Genomic DNA, 27320 nt, shown 5'->3' on the forward strand with positions numbered 1-27320 from the left:
TGTTTTTTGTGATCTGGTGTCACAAAGTCAAAACCCTAAAGCTTGAGGTGAATGAGTGTTTACAGTTATGCTCACACAATAAAAGTGGTTTATCAGTTCACCTCATCTGGGCTCAGTCTGTCAGTCACGTTCACCTGCCGTGCTGCTCAGCTCCTCTCTCAGCCACATAGACAGACCACATTGCCCACTAACACCATAGCTATATTTTCAGATCTGCTAATCCCACCCACCCACACAGTCTGGTAGTCTCAGTACCCCACAAAAGACACCAAGCAAAACTTTTCAGCTCAATGATCCCACAATGGTGAAACAAGCTACCTCACGCTCAGCAACCTCACTATTAATATAAAAAAAAACTGCTGAAAATGGAACTCTTCCACCACTTCCTATGCACTGAAATCTTAAGGAAAACGACAAAACATCCTGTTCTTTCTTGCACTTGTTTCTCATGAAATGGACACAACACCACTTGAACACTTCTTCTTATAGCACTTTTCTGTTTCTTTTTGAAGTATTACATATGTGTATATACATTGATTTGAGTTGTTTTCATTTACAGTATTGATCAATTTGCTTTTATGCTGATGTCAAGCACCTTGTTTAGTGCTATGTAAATAAAATGTTTTATTTTAGTAGACTTTCATTTAAAAAATATTTTAAAACCAATAGTTGTCTTGTTTTTATTTTAGAATATGCCACCTAACATCAACAGTATCAAAGGTAATATGATTGTCCTGTCCTTCAGGACAGACTGACAATTGGAGAGAATATTGACATATTGAGTTCATATACTGATTTATTAAACTAGTAGTAAGTAAGGGTTTTAATAATTAATGCAATTAAAGATAAAAAAAAGATTAAATTTTAACATTCAAGAAATAATTTCACCAGTAAAATAATAAAACTGACACATCTATAGTAGAAACTACTATAAATAACTCATCTCAAAATTAAAATATTGTCCAGCAATACAACATCTATTTCCAAATAAAAGACAACTGATTCAGCTACTAATGTGAAGATCTGTCTGTACTTCGTCTTCAAATTCCTGTTGAGATACGAACATCACATCAGTTATTTCATATTGAGCCTCTTTACATTTGTGGTTTGTTTTGTCTTATTTATAAATTATACTTCATCTCTTCTAACATTCCCACAATCAGACACACACTATATAAATCATGTCTATGTGACGTTACCTGCTCTCACTGATGAATACGTAACATCTGGATCAGATGGCTGCTCTGTAACACAAACACACAGTGTTACAGTATAAACCATCATGTATGCGTTGATGAAAAAGTCAAGCTTGCAGTCACTTGCATGTAGAGTATGTGTGTGTGCACCTGCCAGTATATGGCAACATAATGATCAAATTTCAGATATTTAATCTACCAATTTCACAAATAATCTGAAACAACAGGACATGGACCTGTTTTATTCTGGATCATCAACAATTAACAGCACTATTTATACAAATATAATCTTTCACTTTTATAATTTTTAGTTAGTGATTTTTTTTTAGTTTTGGGTCAGAAAGACAATCTGTGATCACTGAGTTTGGGCTCAGTAAGAAGCCACACACTAAGTTTGTTTACAGATCATGCTGACGGCTTATTCAGTGAAGTTTCTGCTACATTTCCCTTTCCCAACATCAGTCAGGACTCAAGACCAACCTTAGAGCTGGTTGATATAAAACAAACCCCAGCTGCACAGTTGTATGCCTTCACAAACCAGCCAAGTTGCAGTTTACAACTAGTCAAGTGACTTTTGACCTCTGACCATTAAAATCTAATCAGTTCATCCAAATCTGCAGCTTTTTTGAGGAAATTACCTTAAAGCTACCACTAGCACAGAGGAAAAAAGGGGATTTCAGTATTTGAACAATCTACTAGAGGCTGTTAAGAATAAATCTGGTTTACATCAACTCTCAATCATATGGCAAAAAAGCAAAAAATATTAAGATCTTAATGATGGAAAAATGTTCAATGCTCAGTGTTTCAACAAACATTTAAAAAATATGTAATGAACTTCTATTTGTGAGGCATCGTGGGGACCATAGAAATTCAGAGACTTCTTAGTCAGTTTTCACCTTTCAGACACTTTCTTGATAGATGTAATAGTAGTAGATGTGTGTGTGTGTGTGTGTGTGTGTGATTACCAGTCCTCCTGCCAGTCTTCCTATGATTTTTAATAACAACCTGACCATAAGTGACCTCAGTAGGACCTGAAAGAGAGAACATTTCCATTTCATGGAATCATTTCAATGGACTTCCCTTCATATACATCATTTTCCAACCCACAATGTGAAAAAGCTAAATCTCTCTGATTTAAATGCTGACATCTCTCCATTGTCCCACAACTCTCCTCAACTAGTGGAATAGTATAACAACTGCCTCCAGAATATCCTTGAGGCCCAGACCTGCCCACTTCAAGACCAGAAGGCTGCCTGTCACAGTTTTCTGCCACTACAGTGAAAGAAGAAGTTATCATACAGAGGATGAGACCCTCAACATGCCCCTTGGACCCCCTCCCTTGGTAAAAGCTAATGTCTCAGACATAAGCCCCCTCATAATTAATCACTCTCTCCAGAGTGCCACAGTCCCAACATCATTGAAAACTGCAATAATTACACCACATTTAAAAAAACCTCCCTGAATCCAGAAGTTATGGCAAACAATCATTCACTGACAACCCCACCCTCCCCTTTCCCCACACACAGTCTACCTCTTTTATTTGCTGTCTGTCTGACGTTGACATCAGCATAGGTCACATCACCTGGAGGAGATGAACTGTTCCTTCCTGAGTGAAGAGGGAGAAACACATAGTGAACAAAACTAGCTGTATAGAGCTGTATAGAGGAAACTAGCATATAGAGGTGTGAACTGGTTAACAGGTATGTAACTATCTGGCTCACTATCATTAGTAACTCACAGTATTCAGTTCAGTATAATTAGATGACATGTCATTTCAGATTATGGTGATCCCAGGTCAGTGGAGGGCTTCAGTTTCTTGTGTTTTGTGTGTTTATGCCCACCAGCTCAAAGCAGGTTTATATATTCTGTTCAGGGTCATAGGGGGCTGAATTCTTTCCCAGCTGTGATATGGTGAGAGGTTGACAGAAACTCCACACAAAGACTGCAGTGGGCACGTAGATTAGAACTGGAGACGTTCAAACTTGGGGAAGGAAAGTTATTACTTCCAATCTTTGTCTGTTCTTTGTCACTTTTGTGCATTACATTATAAATAATTTTTTTTGAGGATGATCTACAACTGATCTATATATCTAAAAATATTTAAATATTATATAGTTATAAAGATTCAAAGGGAGCATGAACCTGCAATATCCATAACTTTATGTCAAATTCAATGTGTTTAAAACAGAAGGGTATGTAAAACAAAAACAACTATATATAAATTAGAATTTTCAGTAACAGGGTCTAATAGTACATTTTTTGAAAGTATAACTTTGACAACTACCAATTACAGGGAATGAGTTGTACTTGTACAAGTAATGTTAACCTAAAATTGGATAAAAAAAAACATAAAATGGCAAGAAAAAGGGGAGGGGGTGTATTAATAATAGTAATTAAGAAGAGGAGGAGTGGTTGCCAAGCAACATTAATTGGAAAGGGAGGTGACTTTGTAAGCATGGTTTTCGGGGAGATGGAAAACAAACGTGTAGTATAGATGACCTGGCTGCAGCAGAGAGCAGATGCAGAGTTGTAGGTTGAATTTAATCTGAAAGTGTTGAAAAGTCTGTTTCACTCTTTTAACTCAGAATAAGAAGGGGATGCTTCATCAGTGTGTTTAACCATAGGGATGTTACTGGTATGTAAGATTGTGTAAACTACTGGTATGGTAATTTGGTTAGCTAACTAATTTGGTTACATGTCTTAGGTTTTTGCTATCAGTTTTTGTGTGGTATATAGTGTAAAATGTAATTGTATTCAGCATGGTATGCTAGTTAGCCGTGTGCATGTGAAGTGAAAAAACCTCTTTAAAAAAAGTAACGTTGATCACATAACCAGTAAGACACAAATACAGTAAAGTAAAACAAAAAAGACAAAATAAAATAAAAACAATCACTAAAAACAGGAACAGGAAGTGGTGTAAATTGCAGTTAATTTCTTTTTAAAAGAGGATAATAAGATGAAAAACTTTGGGTCTGCAAATCGTTCTATGAACAAGGACGGAAATATGATAAAAGTTTTCTACCAGCTTCAGTTCTCACAGCTGGGAACTTTAAACGAAGCTGGTTAGTGGATCTCAGATTGTATGAATATTGCACAGGGACAAATGTAGACTTGATATAATGAGGTAGTTTACCTCATTATATCTCACTGATAAAAATGTACCAGTGCTACTTCCTGCGATTGGAAAGAGAAGTCCAACTAACCAGGTTATAGAGCACACAGTAATGTGTTCTGTAACCAAAGAACAAAGGATCAAGTTAAGCCGGAACTGAAGTACAAGCAAAACCATAGTCACCGTAGTCAAGCTGTGACTGAAACAAACCAATAACCAAACGTTTATGAGCAGAATATGAAAAACATGACTTAAGCCTGTAAAGGAAACCAAGTGTGAATTTAAGTTTTTTACATAATGACTCAATGTGGTATTCAAAATTGAGATTTCTGTCCAATCAAAAACCTAAATACTTGTATAAATCTACAAATTCTATACAAATAGTTTTCTTTTGTCCCTTCGGCTTATCCCGTACATTCAGGGTCGCCACAGCGGCCACAGTCACAGCTCCAAAACCAGTTGACAGCGTCAGCACCAATACCAAGCTTTATCAAGATGTTCAAAAACAGGGTATGATCAACTGTATCAAAGGCTTTTGTTAGATCTATGAACACAGCTACACCACAGTAATCCTCATCAAATGCACACCTAATGTCATGCAAAACTTTCAAACATGCTGTCACAGTATTATATACAGATCTGAAACCAGAATGAAAAGGGTTTATAATGCTGTAAGTGTCCAGGTGCCCCCTTTATTTTTGCACCACAAGAATAAAGACTGCAAGAAGGTGGGATCCTCAAACCATCATTTCTTTCTGTGTCCAAGAGAACAATATAAGAAAGACAATGGTTCAAGAAGTGGTAGACAGTAAAGGACTTAATTGATGAGTAGGTGAATTTCTTAAATAAGCTGTCTCCAGGGCTGGCAGAAGGTTAGAGGAAAGCCATTACTAACACTACAGTGGTAAAAAAAAAAAAACAGTGCTAGTAAATAATTAGGACTCCTGGAAGAGAATGGAATTTCTGAGCCAAGCTACCTGGTCTCAGTGTTGAAACCAGCTCATAAGGATCCCACAAGGAAAAACATCAATAACATTACCAAGATGCCACCATTTTTTTCAAAGATGTCAGGTGACTGGTTGTTTTGTTTCCTGCAGAAGAGCAATAAAAAGATGTGATGTCCTTGGGTTAAATAACCACGAGCTCAAGTGGGAGGTGTGAAGTTAAAATTTGAAAAAGTAATGTTAACCTAAAATGGGATAAATAAAACACAAAATTAATGAAAAACAGGGTACATATATAAATAATTGTAATTGAGAAGAGGAGGAGTGATAGGTAAACAACGTTAAAAGGAAGGTTAGGTGACTATGTAAGTGCAGTTCTGGGGACATGAAAAACAATCGTGCAGTAGAGGTGATCTGGCTGCAGCAGAGAGCAGATGCAGAGTTATAGGTTGAATTTAATTTAAAAGTGTTGAAAAGTCTCTTATAGCCTGTTTTACTCTTTTAACTCAACCGGAATAAGAAGGGGACAATTCATCAGTGTGGTTAACCGAAGGGATGATATTAGTATGTAAGATTTTGTAAACTACTGCTATGGTGATATGGTTAGCTAACTAATTTGGTTACAACAATGCATTCATAAGGGGACACAAGCCAGTGTCTTCTTGTGTCAGTCCCAAGTCTGGATAAATGCAGAGGGTTGTGTCAGGAAGGTCATCCGACGTAAAAGACATGCTTGAAAGAGGAGTTTGTGAGGAATGTTCTAGAGGTGAAAAGAGTATCAGACAGGTCAATGAGTCTGAAGCTGGAAATTGAAGGGTTGATGCTCATTGTTGTGAGTGGTTATGCCCCACAGGTAGGATGTGAGTTAGAAGAGAAGGAGAAATTCTGGAGTGAGTTAGATGAAGTGATGCAGAGCATCTCCAGAGGTGAGAGAGTGGTGATTGGTGCATATTTCAATGGACATGTAGGTGAAGGGAACAGAGGTGATGAGAATGTGATGGAAAGGTTTGGCCTTCAGGACAGGGCTAAGGGCAGAGGTGAACATTTGTGAGCAGCAATATGGTTTCATGCCTAGAAAGAGAACAACAGATGCAGTATTTGCTTTGAGGATGCTGATGGAGAAGTACAGAGAAGGTCAGAGGGAGTTGCATTGTGTCTTCGTAGATTTAGAGAAAGCGTATGACAGGGTGCCGAGAGAGGAGCTGTGGTATTGTATGAGGACGTCTGGAGTGGCAGAGAAGTATGTTAGAGTGGTGCAGGACATGTATGAGAGCTGTAAGACTGTGGTGAGGTGCTGTAGGTGTGACAGAGGAGTTCAAGGTGGAGGTGGGTCTGCATCAAGGATCAGCTCTGAGCCCCTTCTTGTTTGCTCTGGTGACGGACAGGCTGACAGATGAGGTTAGACAGGAATCTCCATGGACTATGATGTTTGCAGATGACATTGTGATTTGTAGTGAGAGCAGAGAGCAGGTGGAGGAAAATCTAGAGAGGTGGAGGTCTGCTCTGGAAAACAGAGGAATGAAGCTTAGCCGCAGTAAGACAGAATACATGTGTGTCAATGAGAGGGACCCAGGTGGAACAGTGAGGTTACAGGGAGCAGAGGTGAAGAAGGTGCAGGACTTTAAGTACTTTAAGTACTTAGGGTCAACGGTTCAGAATAACGGAGAGTGTGGAGAAGAGTATCAGTGAGAATGAAAGGAAAGATATTCAAGACGGTTGTGAAGCTGAAAGGAAAAGAAGAAGAACTAATTTGTTTACAACATGTTTTAGGTTTGTATTATCAGTATTTGTATGACCTATGGTATCAAATGTAATGAGTGTTTTACTCGTATTCAGCATGGTGCTAATTAGCCATGTGCATATGAAATGATTCTATAAAGTGTACATGATACTGTATTTCTTTTCAAATTATGTTTAACCTGTAACATTGCTGTGAGATTAAATGGCTCATATTGTTGGTGGATATACTATAATGTTACATTGCATTTTTCTTTTTACTTTCTCTTTGTAACATTACACATAATTACAATCTTTTTCAATCCTGTTTCGATTCTGTTTCAACTGTTTCGATCTTATTCTGAGCCTGTTTTTTTAATGAAGAAAGCTTCAATAAACAAAAGGCAAAAGCAGAGAAAACTGAGTTATTCCTGCATCTCCTGTTATTGGCTTAGGCCTTTTTAACATTGGGCAGTTGTTGAAGCAGAAACACCAGAAAACAGCAAGGCCAACATATTGAGAAATTTAGTTTGGTTAAGTACAGCTAGTTAAACAGTTATTCAAACTACTTTATAGAAAATGAGTAAATTGACAATAGACATGTGATACAAATATATAACAAAATATAAAACAAAATTCACATGCTAGTAAGAAATCGCACTGAATTCAGTTTATTGAACCTTCGTTTATAAGGACCTTCATGTTCCCAGGTCATACAGAAAGAAGAAGAAGAAGAAACTAAAATAAGAAGAAATACTCCACTATTTATGAGAAAGTAAAAAGAATGTCAACTTTGGTTTTGTAGACAATGTGCATCAGTCAGACAGGTGCCTTCTAGAAAGCCAGATGGGGCACTGTACCAAGAAATTAGCCAAGGAACTTTGAAAATAGCAGCATCATTTCTTAATAAATATCAATAGACACAGCTCTTCATCTCTCTCAAGATACCAGATGACCCAATATAGGATTTCAGACTCACCAAATTGTATTGTGTATGTAATGTAGTGGCAGGATGGCAGAGACCAGTCTAGTTCAATTCTGTTATTCATATCAGACAGTTAACATACCTGTTTGTTTCCGCAACAGCTTCAGTCCAACCACGACAAGAACCAGAATAAACAGAGAACCCAGAGCTGCTACAACTGGAGCCAGGAGAGAGGTGGAGAAAAGAGAAGTTTGGGAGAAATTAGAAGTAACATAAGATTTTAAAGTAGAAGTACTGACAGTGATGGTATGTGGGTTAGAGTTTGTAGATGATGTGGTGGTGTGAGGAGGAGCAGAGGTTGTAGGAGGATCTGTAGACAGAGGAGGAGAATCTGGTTTAGTGATCAGCTTATCATCAGGTCAGCAGGTTACTTGATATCTTTAAACAGGAAGTGATGTCAGTGTCCTGACCTTTGACCCTCAGTCTGCTCTCAGGAGATTTTCCTAACAGATCAGTAGAACACAAGTAGAGACCTTCATGAGAACGTTGCACTTTGTGGATGGTGAACCCGACATTAAGGTCAGTTTGAAGGAGGTTTTCATTGAAGTAGAAATAAGCTTCGACAAAGTCGCCCTTTGTCTTTTTACATTGAAGAGTGACATCACTTCCTGTCATCACAGGATCCTCAGAGAACTTCAGGACCAGACGATGATCTGAACACCAGAGACACAAACAGAGACAGGGTCCAGTGTTAATCCAGACTCTCAGAGAATGAAATCAGTCCTTACTGGCTCTGTAACATGTTACTGTTAGGACCAGGTGGAAAGTTACTGAGTCTCTACATCCTTGGTTTCACATCCATCACTGCACTGATGGACAAATGTAAATGTTAAATGTTCAGGACTTTAGTTTCATTCATGTTTTCATCCATCATCTCACCTGCAGAAACAGTGAGTCCAGACAGCAGCAGGAGAACAGACACACCTGGAACAGGAGGACACAGGTCACTGAAGCTCAGAGGACACATAATGAAAGTATACATTAAAAGATAGAGGTCCAAAAGACCAGAGGACACTAAAGGCACCTCATACAAAGCAACATGTTATCACATGCACTGTGTGTGCAGAGGTGGTGGTACAAAAACTCAATACTCACGTAAAAGTGTAAGTATTGGCCTAAAATATTCTCTACTATAAGTACTAACACAAGTCTTTTACTCAAGTAATAGTACTAAGCAGATTATCTAAATTTCAGTTAAAGTACTAAAGTAAAAATACTCCACTAATAAAACAATGTATTTTAAATATTACAGGTTTTGATAATGGCCCAGTCTAGTTCAGATCACATGACCATTGTATGACTACGTATATAACACATATGTGTAATTATTTGGACTCAGATCAGCAAACCTCAATAACCCTTGGAAGCAAACCTCTCACCTCCACTTAGACATAGAAAGATTTGCTCTCAGACACTGTGTGATGAAGTAAAAGGTAGAATGAAACTCTTTTCTACCTGCTGCATTGGGCCCTAATCCCCCTTTAGTCCCCTGGAGTCCCCTGGAGTCCCCTGGGAGTACTGTGAGACTCATGTTTTTAGACTTCTCCAGTGCTTGTAACAACATCCAGACATCACTGCTGCAGGGGATGTCATGATCACAGTGCATTTCCTGTTTCTGGACTTTTATTTTGTGGCCCCTTCTCCTTACTTCCTGTGCCTGGTTCCTTTTGCCCAGCTTTACCCTCATTGTCCCTCATTGTTTGCACCTGTTCCCTCCTCTATTTAAGTTCAGTCTTCCCCTTACTTCCAGGCAGATCCTTGTGGTCACTGCTGTCGTTGTTATTGTCCTCACCAACCCCACAGTAGACTTGGGACTTTTGGTAAAGCCTGAACTTATGTTTCTTGAACTCTTGGGAAATCTGGACTCTTGTATCTTGGACTTTGGTATCCTGTACTCTGTGTTTTCTGTGTAGTTTTGGTCTGAGGTTTGCCTTTTGTTGAATTCAGTGATTTGATCTAGCCTCTTGTTATTTTCCACTTATTTGGTCCTGGTTATTTCATGTTTTAGATATGCTTCTGTGTTTATTCTATTTGCCAGTGCTTTATGTTCAATTTGTTCATGTCTGCCTCCCCTGAGTTCCTGTTTATTAGTTTTCTTTGTCATATCCATGTGTTCATTCCATTTTAGTGTTTTATGTTTCTCATCCGTGTCTTTTATTTGGTGTTTACCTGTTTGTTAATTTCTTTAGTTTTCCCCGTCTATCCATTTAGATTTAGTATAGGTTTCAGATTCCCGCCTTACTCACCCTCTAACTCCTGGATAACACATCTTTTCACCCTGGTTTTCTTGTCTTCTGTCTTTGGATTCCGGACTCTGGTTTTTGAACTCTGTTCCCTGTCCGAGGTTTTGGTTTGCTCGGTTTATGATTCATTTTAGTTATCCCTTATGTATATCCTTGTGTTTCATGTTAGCTACCTGTCTTGTTTTCTTTCTTTCTTTCTCCGAAACTGCAGCCTTCTGCATCCAACCCAATGCTCTACCACTGAGCCACCAGGTCCCCTTGACAGTAACAGCCAAATTAAGACTGTAATTTCATAAATCAACCACTGATAAAACGTCAGGATGCACAGCACAAAGAGCCACAGAAATCTCTTGACAAGGACAAAATATGAGAGCAAATGTCTGTGCTTCTCTTGTAGAAATATTTTGTTATTTGCACCTGATTTAATCCAAGTAAACAAGGTGCATGGTTGTAAGCCCACTGAGCACTTCAGAGGACAGGAGGACAAAAAAAAAAATCTCTTTATTAAATTAGTCATTTATGTGTGAATCAGAAGGAAGCAGCTATGTCCTGGCTTTACTCAGCTTCACATCTGCCCCTTTCTGACCGCATGGCAAAAAGATGGAGAGGGAGGCAACGCCAAGTTCAGTTAAGAAAACGTTTGGAGCGCTGGTCGTTATATTGTTTGATCAACTTTGACACCGTCTTCAATGATCCCATTTGAAGGCAAATTTACAATGGATTCAGCAGTCTGGGGCTTTGCGCTCCTGAACAGTGAACGCAGATCTCTGTGGACAAGCCAAACTCATCACAGCACGCTAAAGGGTACAGTCACTGAGTACGGGCTCAGTTTGAGTACTGCTAATATGTCCATTACGTCTTTTATTTAAGGCTACAGATGGAGGGACTAACAGCCTGCAAGCACCTGGTTTAATAAAGCGATTCCTTGTTGCTTGTGACTCATAAAAAACGTTATTGTAACGTGTAACGCAACTGCAATTAGAAATGTAGAGAAGTAAAAACTACAGATGTTTGCTCTTAGATGTGATGGAGTAAAAGTCAAAGTAGCCATAATTAAATCTACTTAAGTAAAGTACTGGTACGTGACAAATGTACTTACGTTCACCACTTCTTATTAGTGATGCGTGTGAATAGGTGGAACCACTGTATAACTACAGATAAGTAGAGGATAAGAGGCTCCACTTTACATTACAGCCCTCATTTGTTGTACTTACTTTAACAAACAGTAAAAAGGGGGTTTTAATAGTAATGTTTGAGAAAATAAATAACAATCATGCTTTTATTTTTATTGCCTCAAAACATGAAAAACCAATTTAAACCAGCTGAACTTTAGCTTGTCCAAGTGTCTGAGTAAAGGTTGCAATTCAATCTTCAATTCAGTTTGAATTATATTGATTAAACAAACTGAATGAAAGCTAAATCCGCTGCATATGAAATCGCCATGGTTTTCTGGTGTCTTTATTCAAATGTGCTGTTAAACAGAGCCCCTCTCTATTTGCGTTTTCAGTTGTCATCACGGTTTGCCAACGTGTCAGAACTCAAATGGCAATGCAATCTGTGAGTCCTCTCATTAAGGCAGAACCCCAGCAGCACCTGGGATGACCCACCTCTATAATCTATAATCTCTCCTAGGGCACCAAATGGCTCGAGCTGGCTCTGCACCAACCACTGGGTTGTGGGTTCATGTTGAAGTGTCCTTTAGTTTCTCACAGTGAGTATTGGCCAGCTGCATAGCAGCATTGGTGTGTGGGTTTCTACCTATTTTACCAACACATGCTATGGATTTATTACCAAACAGAGAGGGGGCGCTGTTTGACTGCACTTATGAAAAAAGAAACCAGAAAACCATGGCAGTATGACTTGCAGTTGGTTTAGCTTTTATTCAGGTTTTTTTATTAAAATAATTTCAATTGAATTGGACATTGAATTGCAAATTTTAATACAAAATTGTTAATTTCATAATGCATGTTAAAATGGCATGACTACACTGCAAATTGAATTGCCACTACAAAAAGCTTTTGCATTTGATTTAGCTTTTATTTAAATTCTTTATCCAAATACTTTAAACTAAATTGAGGACTGATTAGACACTTTGCAAACTGAATTGCCAATTGTCATCTCACAATTTGAGACCACAGTCTTCCAAAAGATTTAAATGTGGAAATTAGGGTATAACTGTACTTTCTTTACTCAATCCAAAATGATTTGAGACTTGCTGGTGACCTGCACATGCATAACTTACTCCCATCTCTGGTTTTCTGTGTATCAAATAAATGAATGTAGAAAGTGTGTGTTTGACTCACTGAGGATCAGACAAACAGATGAGGTCTTCATGTTGTCGGGATGACGACTAAATGTCTGAACAGCAGAGAGACGACTTCAGAATAAACACTTCCTGTTAATAACTTCAAACCAGTCGCTGGCTGATGCTCAGTGTAGAGTTGAGAGAAGAGTGACCTGAATTTATAGAGTGGATATGATGTTAAATGACAGCAGATTAACTTGGCAGATCTATGAACAGTTATTGTTGTGAATTATTTAAAAAAACAGATAAACACTCTTCAGGTTTGATCCTCACTGTCTCCTTCTTCTTTTCCTTTCGATTGTTTCCTTTCAGGTGTCTCCACAGTGAATCATGTGCCTCCATCTAACTCTGTCCTCTGCATCCTCTTCACTCACACCAACTAACTTCATGTCCTCTCTCACTACATCCATAAATCTCCTCTTTGTTCTTCCTCTAGACCTCCTGCCTGGCAGCTCCAACCTCAGCATCCTTCTACTGATATATTCACAGTTTCTCCTCTGAACATGTCCAAACCACCTCAATCTGGCCTCTGAATTTATCTGCACCACTCTAACATACTTCTCTGAAACTCCAGACGTCCTCATACAATACCACAGCTCCTCTCTCTGCACCCTGTCATTAACCCTCATTGTAAGGGTTGGACCACTCAAGGACAGTCAGAGATATTTTCTGAGGACACTCCAGTGTTGTCTTGGTTGTTTGCTTCAGGTCATCATTGTACTAAAAGCTGAACCACCACTGCAGTCTCAGATCTGATGTCCCCTGGAGCAGGTTTTCTTGAAGTAAGCCTCTTTATTTGGCTGCATTCATTCTTGCACCAGTTCTAACTAGTCTCCTTGGCCCTGCTGCTGAGAAGCCCCCCACAGCATGATGTACCCCAATTATGCTTCAAATAGGGATTTTATTAGCTGAATGATGAGCAGTGCATCCCATCAGACACAGAATATTGTCCTCCCTTTAAGTGTTGGTGGACAAACTGCAAACACGCTATGGCTTCTGTCTAACCACTCTACCACAGAGGTCTGACTGATGAAGTTACTGAGGATCAGCTAAGTTTGACTCAATCAGACTAATAGCACACATATAAGAAGGAATAACACGGAGAACAATTTATCACATCTAACATAATAAATAAAAAACTGCATGAGCCCAATTCAATTAAATAACACTAGTTACACCAAGAGGAGACATGGAGGGGTCAGTAACTTTCATCAGGGTATAGGACAGAGTCCAAGTAACACAGGACACCACAGGTCCACGTTGTGACCGTTTTGCAGTTACTGAAGAGACTATTATTAAGACTTGTGTCACGTAGTGGGTTTACTGAGTCACCACTAGCTTTGGCTGGACCACTCACTTCAGCCTGGAATACTCCGGTCAGCCAACAAACCTGCTGCATATGCCGTTCAACCACCTCTTATCAGTTCACTCACTGCAGTCCACCATTAAACCATCACACTAACACTTCCCTTCACCTTCATACAAACAAACAATAAGGTGCTGAAACAGATTCACCTTGTTACATATAGTCATATTTAATGTCTACATGATTCTACTTTACTAGTAAAACACATCAGAAAAACTTACCATAGTATCTGGAGCCACCTGATGCTGTTTGACACCACATCTGAAATCCATTAAAGTGAATAACCTCACACCCTCCTCTTTATATTCACCATGACATCATCGCGGCAATGTGGAGCTCAGCCAATGATGTGCTGAGTGTTTAAACAGGGAAGTGGTGAAAATAAGGTCTCACTGCTGTTCAGATGTTCAGTCACCATCCAGACAACATGAAAACTCCATCAAACTCTCTGCTTCTCGGTGAGTCAAACACACAAAGATTCATTCATTACAGACAAAACACACATTTGCTGTAACTTAGAGACGAGGGTTCAACTGTAAAACAACTTAACAATACAAGAGGGAAATTTCTTTGCCTTTTTACAGCTGCTCTGATCCAAAGGAAGAAAACAATAGATGTGAAGATAAATGACAAAAGCTTGTCAGTTATATATAACTGGTGTAATGGTTAAACAGTGATTTGAGATGAATGTGACTATAAATCATAACTATCCTGCGTTAGTCCAGTTTCAGTTCTAGACAGCATCCTCCTCTCAGCTACAACATGCAGAGCGTCCAGCTCCATGCCCATAACAGAGCCAGCTTTCCTAATCTGTTTGTCCAGTTGTTAGAATCGACGACCTTTGTTGAAAGATGTTGAAAGACCGGAGCCTCCACAGTAACTTAAGCTGATTCTGGGCTTTTTTTAAATCAACTCCTCTGAAGTGTATTTTCCAGTGTCTTGTCTAAGTGGACTCCAAGTATTTGTAGTGTGTTAAACGTTCATCTCCTCCCTCTTGATAGTGTGAGGAGTAATGAGAGTCCTGTATATTAAGTCCTCCACCAGTTCCTTTGTTCTGTTGATCTTGAGCTACAGATAATTAGACCCACACCATTTCACTAAACTATCCACAGCTGATGTGTACTGTGATGTCTCCAGTCTGAATCCTACAAACGTTATCAGAGACCTTCTGAAGGTGGCAGGACTCTGAGTTGTGGCTAAAGTCTGAGGTATACAGAGTAAAGAGAACGAGGAGAAAGGAAGACAGAACTGTCCCCTGTGCTGCAGACTGCAGTGTCACAGGGTTTTAAATGTTGGACGATTGGTCAGTGCCAGTGTTTATTTATTGCATTGTTATGTTTTCTAGCTCATATTTTTATGGCTCTATATGCATGTTTTCATTGTGAACTTGACACTACAGTGACAGACGTTTAATGGTAACCACCTGGTGCTGGCACACACTCGTTGTGAGAACTGTGGCACCACTGGGTGACATGAGGAGGCCATGTGACAGGAAATACCCACCCAACCTCCCTGCAGAACTCACCACCCTTTCTTAAGTTGTGGCTGGTCAAAGAAGGTGCTGGATGAACTCCAGAACCAGGCTCTCAAAAGCCTTCATAATGTGACCTGTCACCACCACTGGCCTGTAATCATTGCCTGGAGTCTGTGAGCAACATGTTTCACATGACAGCTTCCTCCAGCTCCCTCACTGTTGATGTGCAACAGGTTTGCAGGTGCTAACACACTAATAACAGCCATTACACTGTCGTGGATAAACTCAGACCACAACAAGTTCATATATTAACAAACTAGATTTAGTCTACGATGGTACAGAGAGATTCCAATTTGTATCAGACAGGATGAAAAACGCAATCAGTCAAAAGAAGCATCAGTCAGAAAGACAAAAAGTAAGAGCAAAAAAGAGCAAATAGAGAGAGAGTGAGCCAATAGAAACCAAGACTCTTATAGTCTTCTGCAAAAAAACCCTTCACGTCACATCTTTCACTAAGTCTCCACTGTCTCCACCTTAGCAACAGTTCTTAGGGACAAACACCAGGTCCTCCTGACCCTCTCTGTTATGACACACACACACACACACACACACACTCACACACACACAATAGCTTCCTGTCTCCAGTAAACAACCTACGAGTATACTACTTACAAAAACTCCTTCATCCCTACATGTAATAAAACATATGTATTATATATTATATTAAAGATTAAGTCTTATAAAATAATCTCTAACCACTACAACACAAATCACTAACACATCTCTCTCAACAGGCACTTTTCCAACCTCATTCAAACAAGCTCAGATCTCCCACTGCATAAGGAGCCTTCTCTTGATCCCTCCCTTGTGGAGAATTACAGACCCGTCTCTCTTCTTCCATTTCTGGCCAAGTCCATGGACCGAGTGGTCTTCAATCCACTCTCAGACTTTCTTTCCAAGAACAACCTCCTCGATGTCAACCAGTCTGGCTTTCAGAGGGGTCACTCCACAGAAACAACACTCCTGACAGTTGTGGAATCTCTGTGGGATGTGAAAACCACATGTCAATCTATCTGTAGCCTTTAACAGTGTGAACCACTAGCTCTTCTTGTCCCCACTCTCTGACTTGGACATCTCTGGATCAGCTCTAGCCTGGGTTCGGTCTTACCTATCTTACCTTCAAGGTATCCTGGCAGGGGAATGTTTCTCACTCTCATAGCCTCTCTAGCGATGTGCCGTACGACTCAGTTTCTGTTCTTTTTTGCGTCTCATGAAACGGAAACACTTCTTCTGACAGGACTTTGCTTTAATGTTTTCTCCCTGACTCTGATTTTTGCTGCCTTGTACCTCACTTGTAAGTCACTTTGTAATTAATTTAAGACTAAATGTCAATTTAAATGATTTTAAAGCTTCCTATCAGTCACATGGACTGAGCAAGGTGCAAATCACATGGCAACATAAATCTTTCATCACCTTATATAATTATGCCTTACAACATATTACACATTCATTGTAATGTGTGTAGCAGATCTTATCTGCTATTCGCAAATCGTTTCCTCTTCTCAGTGAAAACGTTATCATCCCCTAACTCACCCTTACTGGGTTTCATCAAATTTGGTCAAGAATCTCTAACTCAAATACGAAGCTGCACTGGGAATAAAATCCAGCCCTGGACATTTGCCCACATAGGCCAGAGTGTAAATGCTGTACAGATTCTATTTTAGCACAGATTCAGCTCTTTAATAAAGCTTATAGTTAGTTATAGTTATGCTGCTATAGGCTTAGACTGCTGGGGGACCCACCCCCCAATGCACTGAGCTCCTTTCCTCCTCTTGACCCTCTCTCCTCTCCTCTCACCCCACAATTGTCACCACTGTATGTCATTGACTCTGTGTGTTTTCTCCAGTAGTTGTCTTTGTCCTTCTCTGGTTTCTTCCCTTTCCACTCACCCCAACCCGTCAAGGCAGATGGTCGTCCACCCTGAGCCTGGTTCTGCTGGAGGTTTCTTCCTTAAAGGGAGTTTTTCCTCTCCACTGTTGTCTATGGCTTGTTCAAGGGGGAATTGTTGGGTTTTTTCTATACATCTTTATAGTGTTGACTTTATTCTGTAAAGTGTCTTGAGATGACTTTGTTGTGAGTTTGTGTGTGTTTGTTGTCTTCTACTTCATCTAAATCGTTCCAGAATTTCTCCTTCTCTTCTAACTCACATCCTACCTGTGGTTCATAACCACTAACAACATTGAACATGACACCCTCAACTTCCAGCTTCAGACTCATCAACCTGTCTGATACTCTTTTCACGTCTAGAACATCCCTCACAAACTCCTCTTTCAGGATAACTCCTACTCCATTTCTCTTCCTATCTGACCCATGGTAGAACAACTTGAACCCTGCTCCTAAGCTTCTAGCCTTGCTACCTTTCCACCTGGTCTCCTGGACACACAGTATGTCCACCTTCCTTCTCTGCATCATGTCAACCAACTCTCTGTCCTTCCCTGTCATAGTCCCAACATTCAAAGTCCCTACTGTCAGTCCTACATTCTTAGTTTTCCTCTTCTCTCTCTGCCTACGAACACACCTTCCTCCTCTTCTTCTTCGTCTTCGACCAACAGTAGTCCAATTTCCACCTGTACACTGCAGGTCAACAGCACCGGTGGCGGTCGTTGTTAACCCGGGCCCCGAGCGATCTGGTATGGAAGTCATTGTCACGATTCGCATGTTTGATTTGGCATGTGTTTTACGTCGGATGCCCTTCCTGCCACAACCCTCTGCATTTATCCATAATTAGGACTGACACAAGAAGGCACTGGCTTGTGCCCCCTTGCGGTTGCATTCCACACTTTCCATATGGCTGCAGCTAAAGTTATTGCTATAGACACGAGTGTGTGTATTTTAGTAAAGGTATAATTTAGCTCCACGTTATTCTTTTTGATTTCTCATTGTAGAATCACACAAAGTAAAAAGACTTTTCTTTGTATCAATGCTGTGGATACATATATCTTGTTTGAATGAACTTCATTTCAACTATCTCTACACAAACCTGATCAGGGGCTTTACTGACCTCTGACCTTCAGTGACCTGTGTCCTCCTGTTCCAGGTGTGTCTGTCCTCCTGCTGCTGTGTGGACTCACTGTTTCTGCAGGTGAGATGATGGAGGTGAAAACAATCACTGACACTCCAACAATACACACACATTTACTCTGTCTGTCTGTGTGTCCTCCAGTCTATCTGAATGTCAGTCCAAACCTTCAGCAGTTCTTCACCAGAGGTCCTCCAGTATCTCTGAGTTGTGTAGGAGAAGGACAGACAGTTGATGGATGGACAGTGAAGAGGACCAGAGAGGGACAGACTGAGCAGTGTGGAGCAGACCATCAGGACTTTGAAGTTTCCTCTTCTTCCACTTGTGTTCTTAGTCTCACAACTACTTTCATTGGAGTTTACTTGTGTGAAACCAGTTTAGGAAAGAGGAGCAACCAGGTCACCATCACTGTAACTGGTACAAAACTGGTTTCATCCTGTCAGCTGCAACATAATACCTTTACGTGACTTTGTTGTTGTAACTGTCTCTATGTGTCTCTGTGTGTGTTCTTCAGATAAAGATCTGATCTTGGAGATCCCTGCACTTCCTGTGATGACAGGAAGTGATGTCACTCTGCGTTGTAGAAATAAAAATAGTGGCATAGTCACTGCTTATTTCTATAAGAATGAAACCTGCACTGATTTAAAATCAGAGCACATCATCAGTAAAGTGCAACAGTCTGATGAAGGTCTCTACTCATGTGCTACTGATAAGTCTGGAAACTCTCCTCAGAGCTGGCTGAGGGTCAGAGGTCAGGACACTGACAACACTTCCTGTTTAAAGATATGAACTAACCTGCTGACCTGATAATAAACTGATCATTGAACCAGATTCTCCTCCTCTGTCTACAGATCCTCCTCCAACCTCTGATCCTCACACCACCACGTCATCTGGATCCTCTGGTGCAGATATCACCACTTCCTACACTGCTGTAGCATTTATAAATACTGATCCTCCAGCCCCCTCCTCTCCTATTTCCCCTCTGTCTTTGGTCCGACTTTGCCTCCATCTTCTTGTCTTCTGTCCATACTTCATCTGCACCATCCTGATGGCGCTGAGCTGTTGCAGCAGGAAGACAGGTAGCAAACAAACACGACGAACCACACTGCATTGTAATCAAGCGTTTTTTTTTTAAACCTGTGAAACCATCATAACTTTTTCTTTCTATGCACAGGACACAAACCAGCTGAGATGGAGATGACCAATAGTGACAAAGACTATGACGACATCATTGCTTAACTTACCACTGAGCATTTTCTCAGAGCTGCACAATAATGATGCATATTTATAGATCAATCTGAATATCCCCAACTAAGTTCTACTGAGTTAAAAATTTTAATAGACAAAAGTTTTATTTACTAAATTAATAGTGTTGTCAAGAATCCCCACACAGCAGTCATGCAGGTGTAATAAAATGTAACGATGATTTGCAGCTTTATTTTTGAAGAACTGCTCAACCAATCTTTTTCAGAAAATTTTTCACCCAGTGTGTGTGGCTGATGTGATTTTGGAGAGATTACAGGAGATGAGGGAAATCATAACAAAAGCATGTTAGAAGTGTTGTCATTGTCAAAAAAAGTCTAACATCTTTTGTAAGTTGCCATTGTAGTGTTTTACTTTCCAACATGCTCTGCTGAATCAAGTCATTTATCAAATTTACCTTTGAAGTGTTATTAGGTAAAAATGTAGAAAAGTGAATCAATCTGACAAGAAGATCAACTCGGATCAATCCCGTTTTTCCTTGGCTCAGCAGATTATAGTAATTATTGTACTGTTGAACTGATGTTAATTAATTAAAATTTAAGTCTCTCAGATGAGAACAGAAAAGGCTGAGCAGCTCTGGACTGGAAACTCAAGTAATTTATATAGAAATTTAATATGTTTTCTGTTTCAACATGTAACACATTTCTGCTTTATTTGGGTTCAGTGAAAATAAAAGTTTTACAAATGATTATTTCATTGACTTTAAACATTGAAAGTGGTGAAACATTTTCTGTAGCAATGCATTACAGAATAATCCAGACACAGCTGACAATTAGAGGCTAAATGAGGAATGTCATGAACAAAATAAAGTAAGGTTTTCCTAATCAGAACACAGAAGAATCAGTGGCAGATGTAACTCGTCTGGTCCCCTTCAATACCCTGCCAACAAGAAAACATAATTATTACACTATTGTACTTATTAACACTTATTAGTCACATCACCTGGCACTGCTAGTGATTTTATCTTAACAATTCACAGAAAAAATTAAAAAAAAGTTTTGACCTTTGTCTTTTTAATGAAATCCTCACCCCAGGGAGCAAGAGTTTGGCTTTTTTATAGACTGAAGCCCTACATTCATATGAAAGTGCTTTCAGCAGGTTTACATTAAACAGTTGAACAATACAAATGTAGATTTTCTATTCAGGTGTAAAAAATACTGATTATGATTCACCATCTTACTAACACATAACTTTAATAAAATGCTCATCTGTCATTACCTGACAAAATGTAATTTAGCTTCACTTAGTGTCAAGGCAGTAACATTTGGCTAGTTTAAAATAAATCTAACTTAATGTAAAACCTTTAATTATTCATGTATATAACAGTAAAATACTATATAATTTAATGCCTGTGAAATATTGACATTTCTTTGATTAGAACATCCAAAGCCACCTTAAATGTCTGCCATTTTTTTAAACTACTAAGCCCCCACTGGAGGAAAATATATCCAGTGGCCACAATTATGAAGTCGTTGGAATGGATAATTCTTGTTCTAATTAAGATGGGATGCTTGTGGTTTCACTGCAGTAAAGTTGGTTTGAAGATGAATTTCAGTGCTCTCTGAATACAACATGACATCACACAGAGGGAGGATGGGGCACTAAGGTGTATTGATACTGTCTTTGGTGATGCAGCTTCCATAGCACATAAACTGTCAGTGAAAGTGGGCTGTAGCACACTCTGCACATCCACATCAAACTGTGACTGAGTCTAACTTTGTCCTTATCATATGTCACTGTCTGGCAGCTTTCAAACATTGTCTCATCTGGATCAGCCTAATATGCAGTGGAATGTAGCTCCTTTTTTCAAACTGTAGAAAGTATCTGTGGGCATCATGCAGCAGGATCCATGTATTTTCTCCAAATAGTGTTGCATATTTTTTGCATGTTGAAGTTGTAGCAGTGTAAATTTTCTGTCTGTGGTAAACTTAGGTTATTAATCTAAACAACTGAGCTCAGCTACATGGATACAGCCTACATTTGTATTCTTTCATGTTACGTTAATTATTATGGCACTTTGCTCCTTGCATAAAGAAACAACAACAAAAAAGAGTAAACATGAGAACAAGAGGGAGAGACATGTTTAAGGTTTATTAATTATCATTAAAACACTTGTGTATGAGTTAACCAGGGTTTCCTCTGTTTTTTGTTTATGTCGTGTATTGTTTTATATTTATGTGTACTGATGACGTTATTAGTGACATCATATGGCTTTGTGGTTGCCCTTGTAGTTTACCTTTTATGTTTGCTGTCAAGGAAACAATGCATAGCAATGATTTTGTTACACGAGAGTTCAGTTCAGCTACTGAAGAGAGCAGACGTGACACGGTAACTGAGCACAGAAACTGACTACAAGGTGGAAGTGAAAGTTTCTTACTGAGTTCAGTGAGTTCAGACATACTTTGAGAAGCTTTTTGATGAAACTGTGAACGTACTTGTGAGATTACTGTACTTAAACTTGTATGTACCATTGATCCGCCATCGGTTAAGTTAAGAAGCGAACAAAATAAATCTTCAATGTTCATCATACAACAATCTCCGAAGTAAAGTATTTGCTGGACCATCAGATTCGAGTAAGATCACCTCTACATTGGTAAGAAACCCTCTCCACACGGGCTAAACACAACTCAGAGAATAATGGAAAGAGAAATTGATCCAGCTAATGTGGAAAACGACAGGCAAAGCCAAGTCTCAAGGCCATAGAGAAATCATTGCAAAGTCTGATGGACACGAAAGGTCAAGTTGGACCAACTGGGAAAACAAAAGAGCAAGATGCACCGTTTAATGGAGGATGATGGCTGCGTGGAGGCGGTGGAAATCAAACTGTTGACAGAGTTCAACCGTTTGGTAAGTTTTGTAACATAAATATCTCAGTCAAAGAATTACTCCATAAGCTTAAATCACAAGAGAATGTGAATAGCGATCACCAAGACTGGTTTGAGCTGAAGGCAAGTTCATTTAGGTCATTTGGTGATGAAACTGTTGTCCGTTGGGTTAAAGAGGCACATCAGCGCATTGAGGATGCAAGTAGGCCAAATAACAGTGTAAGTCCTGAAGACAGTGTGTCTGCAGCATCCTCAAGGAGATCCAGGAAATACAGTTCTGTTCGCTCTGTAGCAAACATCAGCAATGACAACTTCAATCTTAGTCAGCCACAGACAACATATGCAAGGGACAAAGTGCCTGTCAATGCGACTATAAAGTGTGAGGAATAAAGTTATGAACCTGTTATGGGGTGTTTTGGTGCTGGATACAGTGGGAGTGTAAAGGCAGAGACTTATCACTGATTTCCAAGCAAATGCTGTTAACCATTTTCCAGTTTTAAAAGGTCAACAATGATTTAACTGATATTCAAACACCACAGGTGTTATGCTCAACCTCCTTAAATGGTTCCTAACTTTAGTGGAGATCTTCTAGACCAGGGGTCTCAAACTCAAATTACCTGGAGGCCGCCGGAGGCAGAGTCTGGGTGTGACTGGGCCGCATCAGGTATTCCACAAAAAAACGTTGTTTAAAAAATCTAATCTTCTCAAACATCACTACTAACAAATCGTCCCCATGGACAGTGGTGATCATATCGCCGTCAACTTTCAAACAAATCAGCCCATTTCAAATGATGGAAAACATCCGCATGACGCCGAATCCAAAGTGGGTTACATTGACTTCGTCCAGCTCAAAGTCAAACATGGTCATTTCACACACAGTAAGAAGTAGTAATTCTATGACAGTTATGTGATGTTACACAGGTGCCTCCATGTTGACCCATGTTCTAGACTATAGACTCTTCATTAAAGTATTCGAACACAGTTTGGAGAATAAATCGGCTGATGACAGAGATCAGCTCTACCTTTTAGAGCGGTACATAAGTGGACAACCAGGGGAGATGGTGCAAAGTTGCTTTCATATGGAACCAATCCAAGATTATATCAAAGGGCCAGGGAGCTTTTAAAGGAGCATTTTGGCAATGAATTTACGATATCAGCAGCCTACATGGACACAAGGCTACAATTAAGGCTGAAAATGGCGAAGTGCTCCATTCGTTTGCTCTTTTCCTAACCAGTCAAAAATCACTGTCAGTTAATTGTTTCTCTTATTTATAAATCATATTTTATCACATTCATTGACACACACATACAGTTTGACACATTTACATGTGATGTTACCTGCTCTCACTGATGAATAAAGAACATCTGGATCAGATGGCTGCTCTGCAACACAAATGCACAGAGAGAGTTTCTGTATCTCATTATCACAGCTGATAATCACTTACATGTACAGTATGTGTATATACATTTTTAAAAATATTTTATTTATTTTTATAGGGGCAATACAACTAAACATCACTACAACTGAGCAGCCCATGCTGTCAAAACCAACAAAGCTTGTCAGTGTTCACATCACTGTTGTTGTTCCATCTTTATATTAAAAACTGTGAGTTCTGATTGTGAATTTAAATCTTAAGGTATTGTGCTCCATATGTGTTAACTGTAAAAGACAACTGAACTAAAGTAGTTCTGCACCTTCAAACAGTTCCCACTCACTGCCCCTCTTGTCTTCACATCTTCACTTTAATATTTTATCAACTGTTATGCACTTGAATACATTTTTTTTTCCAATGGAAACCTGTAAGAAAAGTAAGGATCCCAATATTGAACCTTTTTGAAGTGGTGATTTCAGACAGTTAAGTTAAACACACTGCTGTCTCCAGTCCAGGTGTGATTTAAACCATCTTAGAGCTGGTTGAGAAAAGTTTCAATTTATTCATAATTCTGCCTGTAAATGCATATGATAATTTGGCCATAATAACCTTAACCAGGATTGGCTTCCCACTAGACCTGATCCCTCTTTCCTGAAAATGAATTTGTGCATGTTGGGTCTGTTTCAGGTTCGATCTTATGGGCCAGTGAACATCTACTATGGATTTATAAGTCAATATTTTAGACCCCTAAAAACTATAGCACCTAGTTATTAACCTTTACATTAAGGCAGCTGCTGAAACAGACCAACCTGTTCACATAGGACACAGGACAGACCAGCTAATTAAACAGTTTTTGCATGTGGTCTGCAGCCCTATTGTTAACTCCAAATTAATCACAATAATGTATGTGCTAATTTTCTCAGACAGGTTTAATACAACTGAGTAAATGTTGATAATTCATGTAAATGGAAAGTTGCACATATGCCATAAACTGCTTTCTGACAAAATCCTGCAATACAACATCCAGTTTGTCTAACTACTGTTTTATTAAACTTTTTATGGTTGTGTTTACACTCATACCACTCGGTTAAACTTAGAGAAATATTGTTGTCTGACTTACTAGAAAAGAATGCAACCAAAAGAGTTTATTCTCCTTTTTAGACATTGTGGACCAGGAAGAATTACAGGAATTCAGAGACTACTAGGTCAGATTTTACCTCCCAGGCATTTTTTCTTAGATACGTAAAAGTAGACATATGAATGTTTGTCTGTGTATGTGATTACCAGCTTTCATGCCAGCCTTTCTCTGATTTGTAATCACAACCTCACCATAAGTCACCTCATTAGGACCTGGAAGAGAGAAACAGAATAGGCTTATATAGAAGAAAAAGTATGGTATTTTTCTATGAACTGTAGTTGCATAAAGTGACAGTAATATCAAATCTTGTCTTTCTGGTTGTCCATGATTCTTTACACATAACACCTTTTGGACATCTCTGCCCCTCTGATGCTCTCTCTTTTATAAGTTTTTCTCCCAAGGAATTTGAAAGGTCTAAATCATTGCTATACCAATTGTAAATGTGACTGAGACAAATGTGTGATTTTGGACTATTTAAGTTAACTTAATTCGGCTTTAAAGGATTTGAAAATTTACAGGACCAGAGCAGAATAAAACCTGCTTTAGGGTTGAAAATGATACATGGCCCACAACATAATACACCATCAGCAATACTATGATTTTACAGAGTGGAAATACAGAAGCTGCTTTTATCACGTACACTATGATAAACACTTCAGAAAGTATCCTGCAGAATACAGCTTAAGTGTATAAAGTGTGTAAAGAAAAAACAGGACATTTAGAGGGTGATGAGAACACTAACTAGGATACTAAAAAGGTAAAAAACAAAGAAAAAAAAAGGAGCTGACAGAATTAATGGTGTTGTTTTTTCCATCTTATGTAGTTTTTAGAGCTAAATTCCAACATTATCATTTATTGTCTTTAGGAAGTATGAGTGTAGAAAATTCAGCAGCTTCTAATGTTTAACCAGTGCTGATGCAGCATTTATTGGTTATAATGACAAACATGGCTTCATGTTCACTAATAAACACTAAGTTTCACTGTAGCCAGTGTCTGTAATTGAAGATTGATTGTGAGGGAAGATCCTTAACACACACACACACACACGTAAATGGTAAATGTTCTGCACTTATGTAGAACTTTTCTACCTATTGACACTCAAAGCACTTTACACTGCTTCTTATTCACAATCATACTCACACACCGATGGGGAAGCTGCTATGCAGCTGGCCAACGGTTACCGGGAGCAACTAAGTTGGGGTCCAGTGTGTCTTGCTCAAGAACACTTCAACATGTGTCTGGAGGAGCCAGGGATCAAACCAACAACTGTGAGATTGGTGGAAGACCTTTGTACGGCCTACCTCCCCTTTTGAGTCTCTCTCTGATGGTAACATCAGCATAAGTCACATCCATTGGTGGAGAAGAACTGTTTCTTCCTGAGAGAAGGGGAAACAAACAAAAAATTAAACACAAATATTGATAAACATCCACAAGGTCTTTTTTTAAAATTAAACATCAGACAGTCTGTCATCATTAAGAACAGTGATCTCCTCTGGCTGCATTGGGACATGTCTGTAACTCAGAAGGGGAAACAGTTATTTGTCTGTGCAGAAATCTCTCTGCAGCCCTGTTAGATTGAAGGACACATGAACTGCTGGTTGTGAACTATTGACCCACTAAGAACAAAATCATGGAAACTCCTCACGATTGGTACAGATGAATATGTAAAGGTGAACTTCTTTGAAGCAAAAACGATACACAAGCAGGTGTTGTCAAAGTATGATTGCTCTGTTCAGGACAAAGGTGTTATTCTGACATCTTGTTAACCTTAGAATAAACAAGCTCCACATTTCATGCTGGAAAGTCTAAGGAGTGAAAGATATTCTGGTTGTCTTTGTCCTTTTCTGTCTCCCTCGCTCTGTCCCTTTCTGCAGGTGTCCCCGGCTTTGGAAATATGTGTTTTCCAGCGTCCTTTCAACCTGCCCGATGTTTTGTTGTTGCTTTTTGTTGCTTTTTTCTTGTCTCTCTTCACTTTCCACTCACCCAAACCGGTCAAGGCAGATGTTCGATTCTGCCTATCTGCCAAGGCAGATGGTCCACTGTTGCCTATGGCTTGTTCAAGGGGGAATTGTTGGGTTCTCTCTATACATCTTTCTAATCTTGACTTTATTCTGTAAAGCGTCTTGACGTGACTATGACACAAGTTGTAATTCTAGTTCAGACCTGCTGACTGGATTACACTCATTGATAAGTATAGTTCCAGTTTGTTTATATCAGCAAAGACTCTTTTCATACCTGGTTGTTTCCTCCACAGCCACAGTCCAACCACAACCAAAACCAGGAGAACCAGAAATGCGACAG

General features: G+C 39.3%; 3 protein-coding genes and 1 long non-coding RNA gene across 5 annotated transcripts in view; 2 read left to right on the plus strand and 2 right to left on the minus strand.

Moving 5' to 3' along the window:
* LOC137137365 (uncharacterized) overlaps window positions 1–27320 on the plus strand; it is a 113010-nt gene that overhangs the window by 72381 nt on the left and 13309 nt on the right. The window lies entirely within an intron of this gene.
* LOC137137364 (uncharacterized) lies at window positions 529–14129 on the minus strand. The gene is made up of 9 exons (XM_067523543.1): window positions 14089–14129; window positions 12500–12653; window positions 8833–8877; window positions 8364–8606; window positions 8036–8263; window positions 2728–2802; window positions 2162–2227; window positions 1200–1244; window positions 529–1048 (listed from the first exon to the last, which is right to left on the minus strand). The coding sequence occupies exons 2-9, from the start codon at window positions 12528–12530 to the stop codon at window positions 1041–1043; spliced, it is 741 nt and encodes a 246-aa protein (XP_067379644.1). The 5' UTR covers window positions 12531–12653; window positions 14089–14129; the 3' UTR covers window positions 529–1040.
* LOC137137361 (uncharacterized) lies at window positions 14278–20279 on the plus strand. The gene is made up of 6 exons (XM_067523539.1): window positions 14278–14325; window positions 18439–18483; window positions 18565–18837; window positions 18935–19171; window positions 19272–19499; window positions 19595–20279. The coding sequence occupies exons 1-6, from the start codon at window positions 14295–14297 to the stop codon at window positions 19657–19659; spliced, it is 879 nt and encodes a 292-aa protein (XP_067379640.1). The 5' UTR covers window positions 14278–14294; the 3' UTR covers window positions 19660–20279.
* On the minus strand, window positions 20368–27316 carry LOC137137367 (uncharacterized). Of its 2 annotated transcripts, none has more exons than XR_010915713.1 (5): window positions 27255–27316; window positions 26321–26395; window positions 25166–25231; window positions 23847–23886; window positions 20368–20562 (listed from the first exon to the last, which is right to left on the minus strand). It is a non-coding gene; the product is annotated as an uncharacterized lncRNA (long non-coding RNA). The 2 variants fall into 2 exon arrangements; XR_010915712.1 differs by having other exon boundaries at window positions 20388–20562; window positions 23847–23891; window positions 27255–27314.

The sequence above is a fragment of the Channa argus genome, chromosome 12 (genome assembly GCF_033026475.1).
Source record: "Channa argus isolate prfri chromosome 12, Channa argus male v1.0, whole genome shotgun sequence".
Classification (NCBI taxonomy): Eukaryota; Metazoa; Chordata; class Actinopteri; order Anabantiformes; family Channidae; genus Channa; species Channa argus.

Coding starts and splice junctions, on each gene's coding strand:
- LOC137137364 (XM_067523543.1), bottom strand. CDS start 12,530: ATGAAGACCTCATCTGTTTGTCTGATCCTCA. Junction 8,264..8,363: donor GAGCAGACTGAGGGTCAAAG/GTCAGGACACTG, acceptor CTCTGTCTACAG/ATCCTCCTACAACCTCTGCT. Junction 2,803..8,035: donor GCTGTTGCGGAAACAAACAG/GTATGTTAACTG, acceptor CTCTTCACTCAG/GAAGGAACAGTTCATCTCCT.
- LOC137137361 (XM_067523539.1), top strand. CDS start 14,295: ATGAAAACTCCATCAAACTCTCTGCTTCTCG. Junction 18,484..18,564: donor TGGACTCACTGTTTCTGCAG/GTGAGATGATGG, acceptor TGTGTCCTCCAG/TCTATCTGAATGTCAGTCCA. Junction 19,172..19,271: donor GAGCTGGCTGAGGGTCAGAG/GTCAGGACACTG, acceptor CTCTGTCTACAG/ATCCTCCTCCAACCTCTGAT.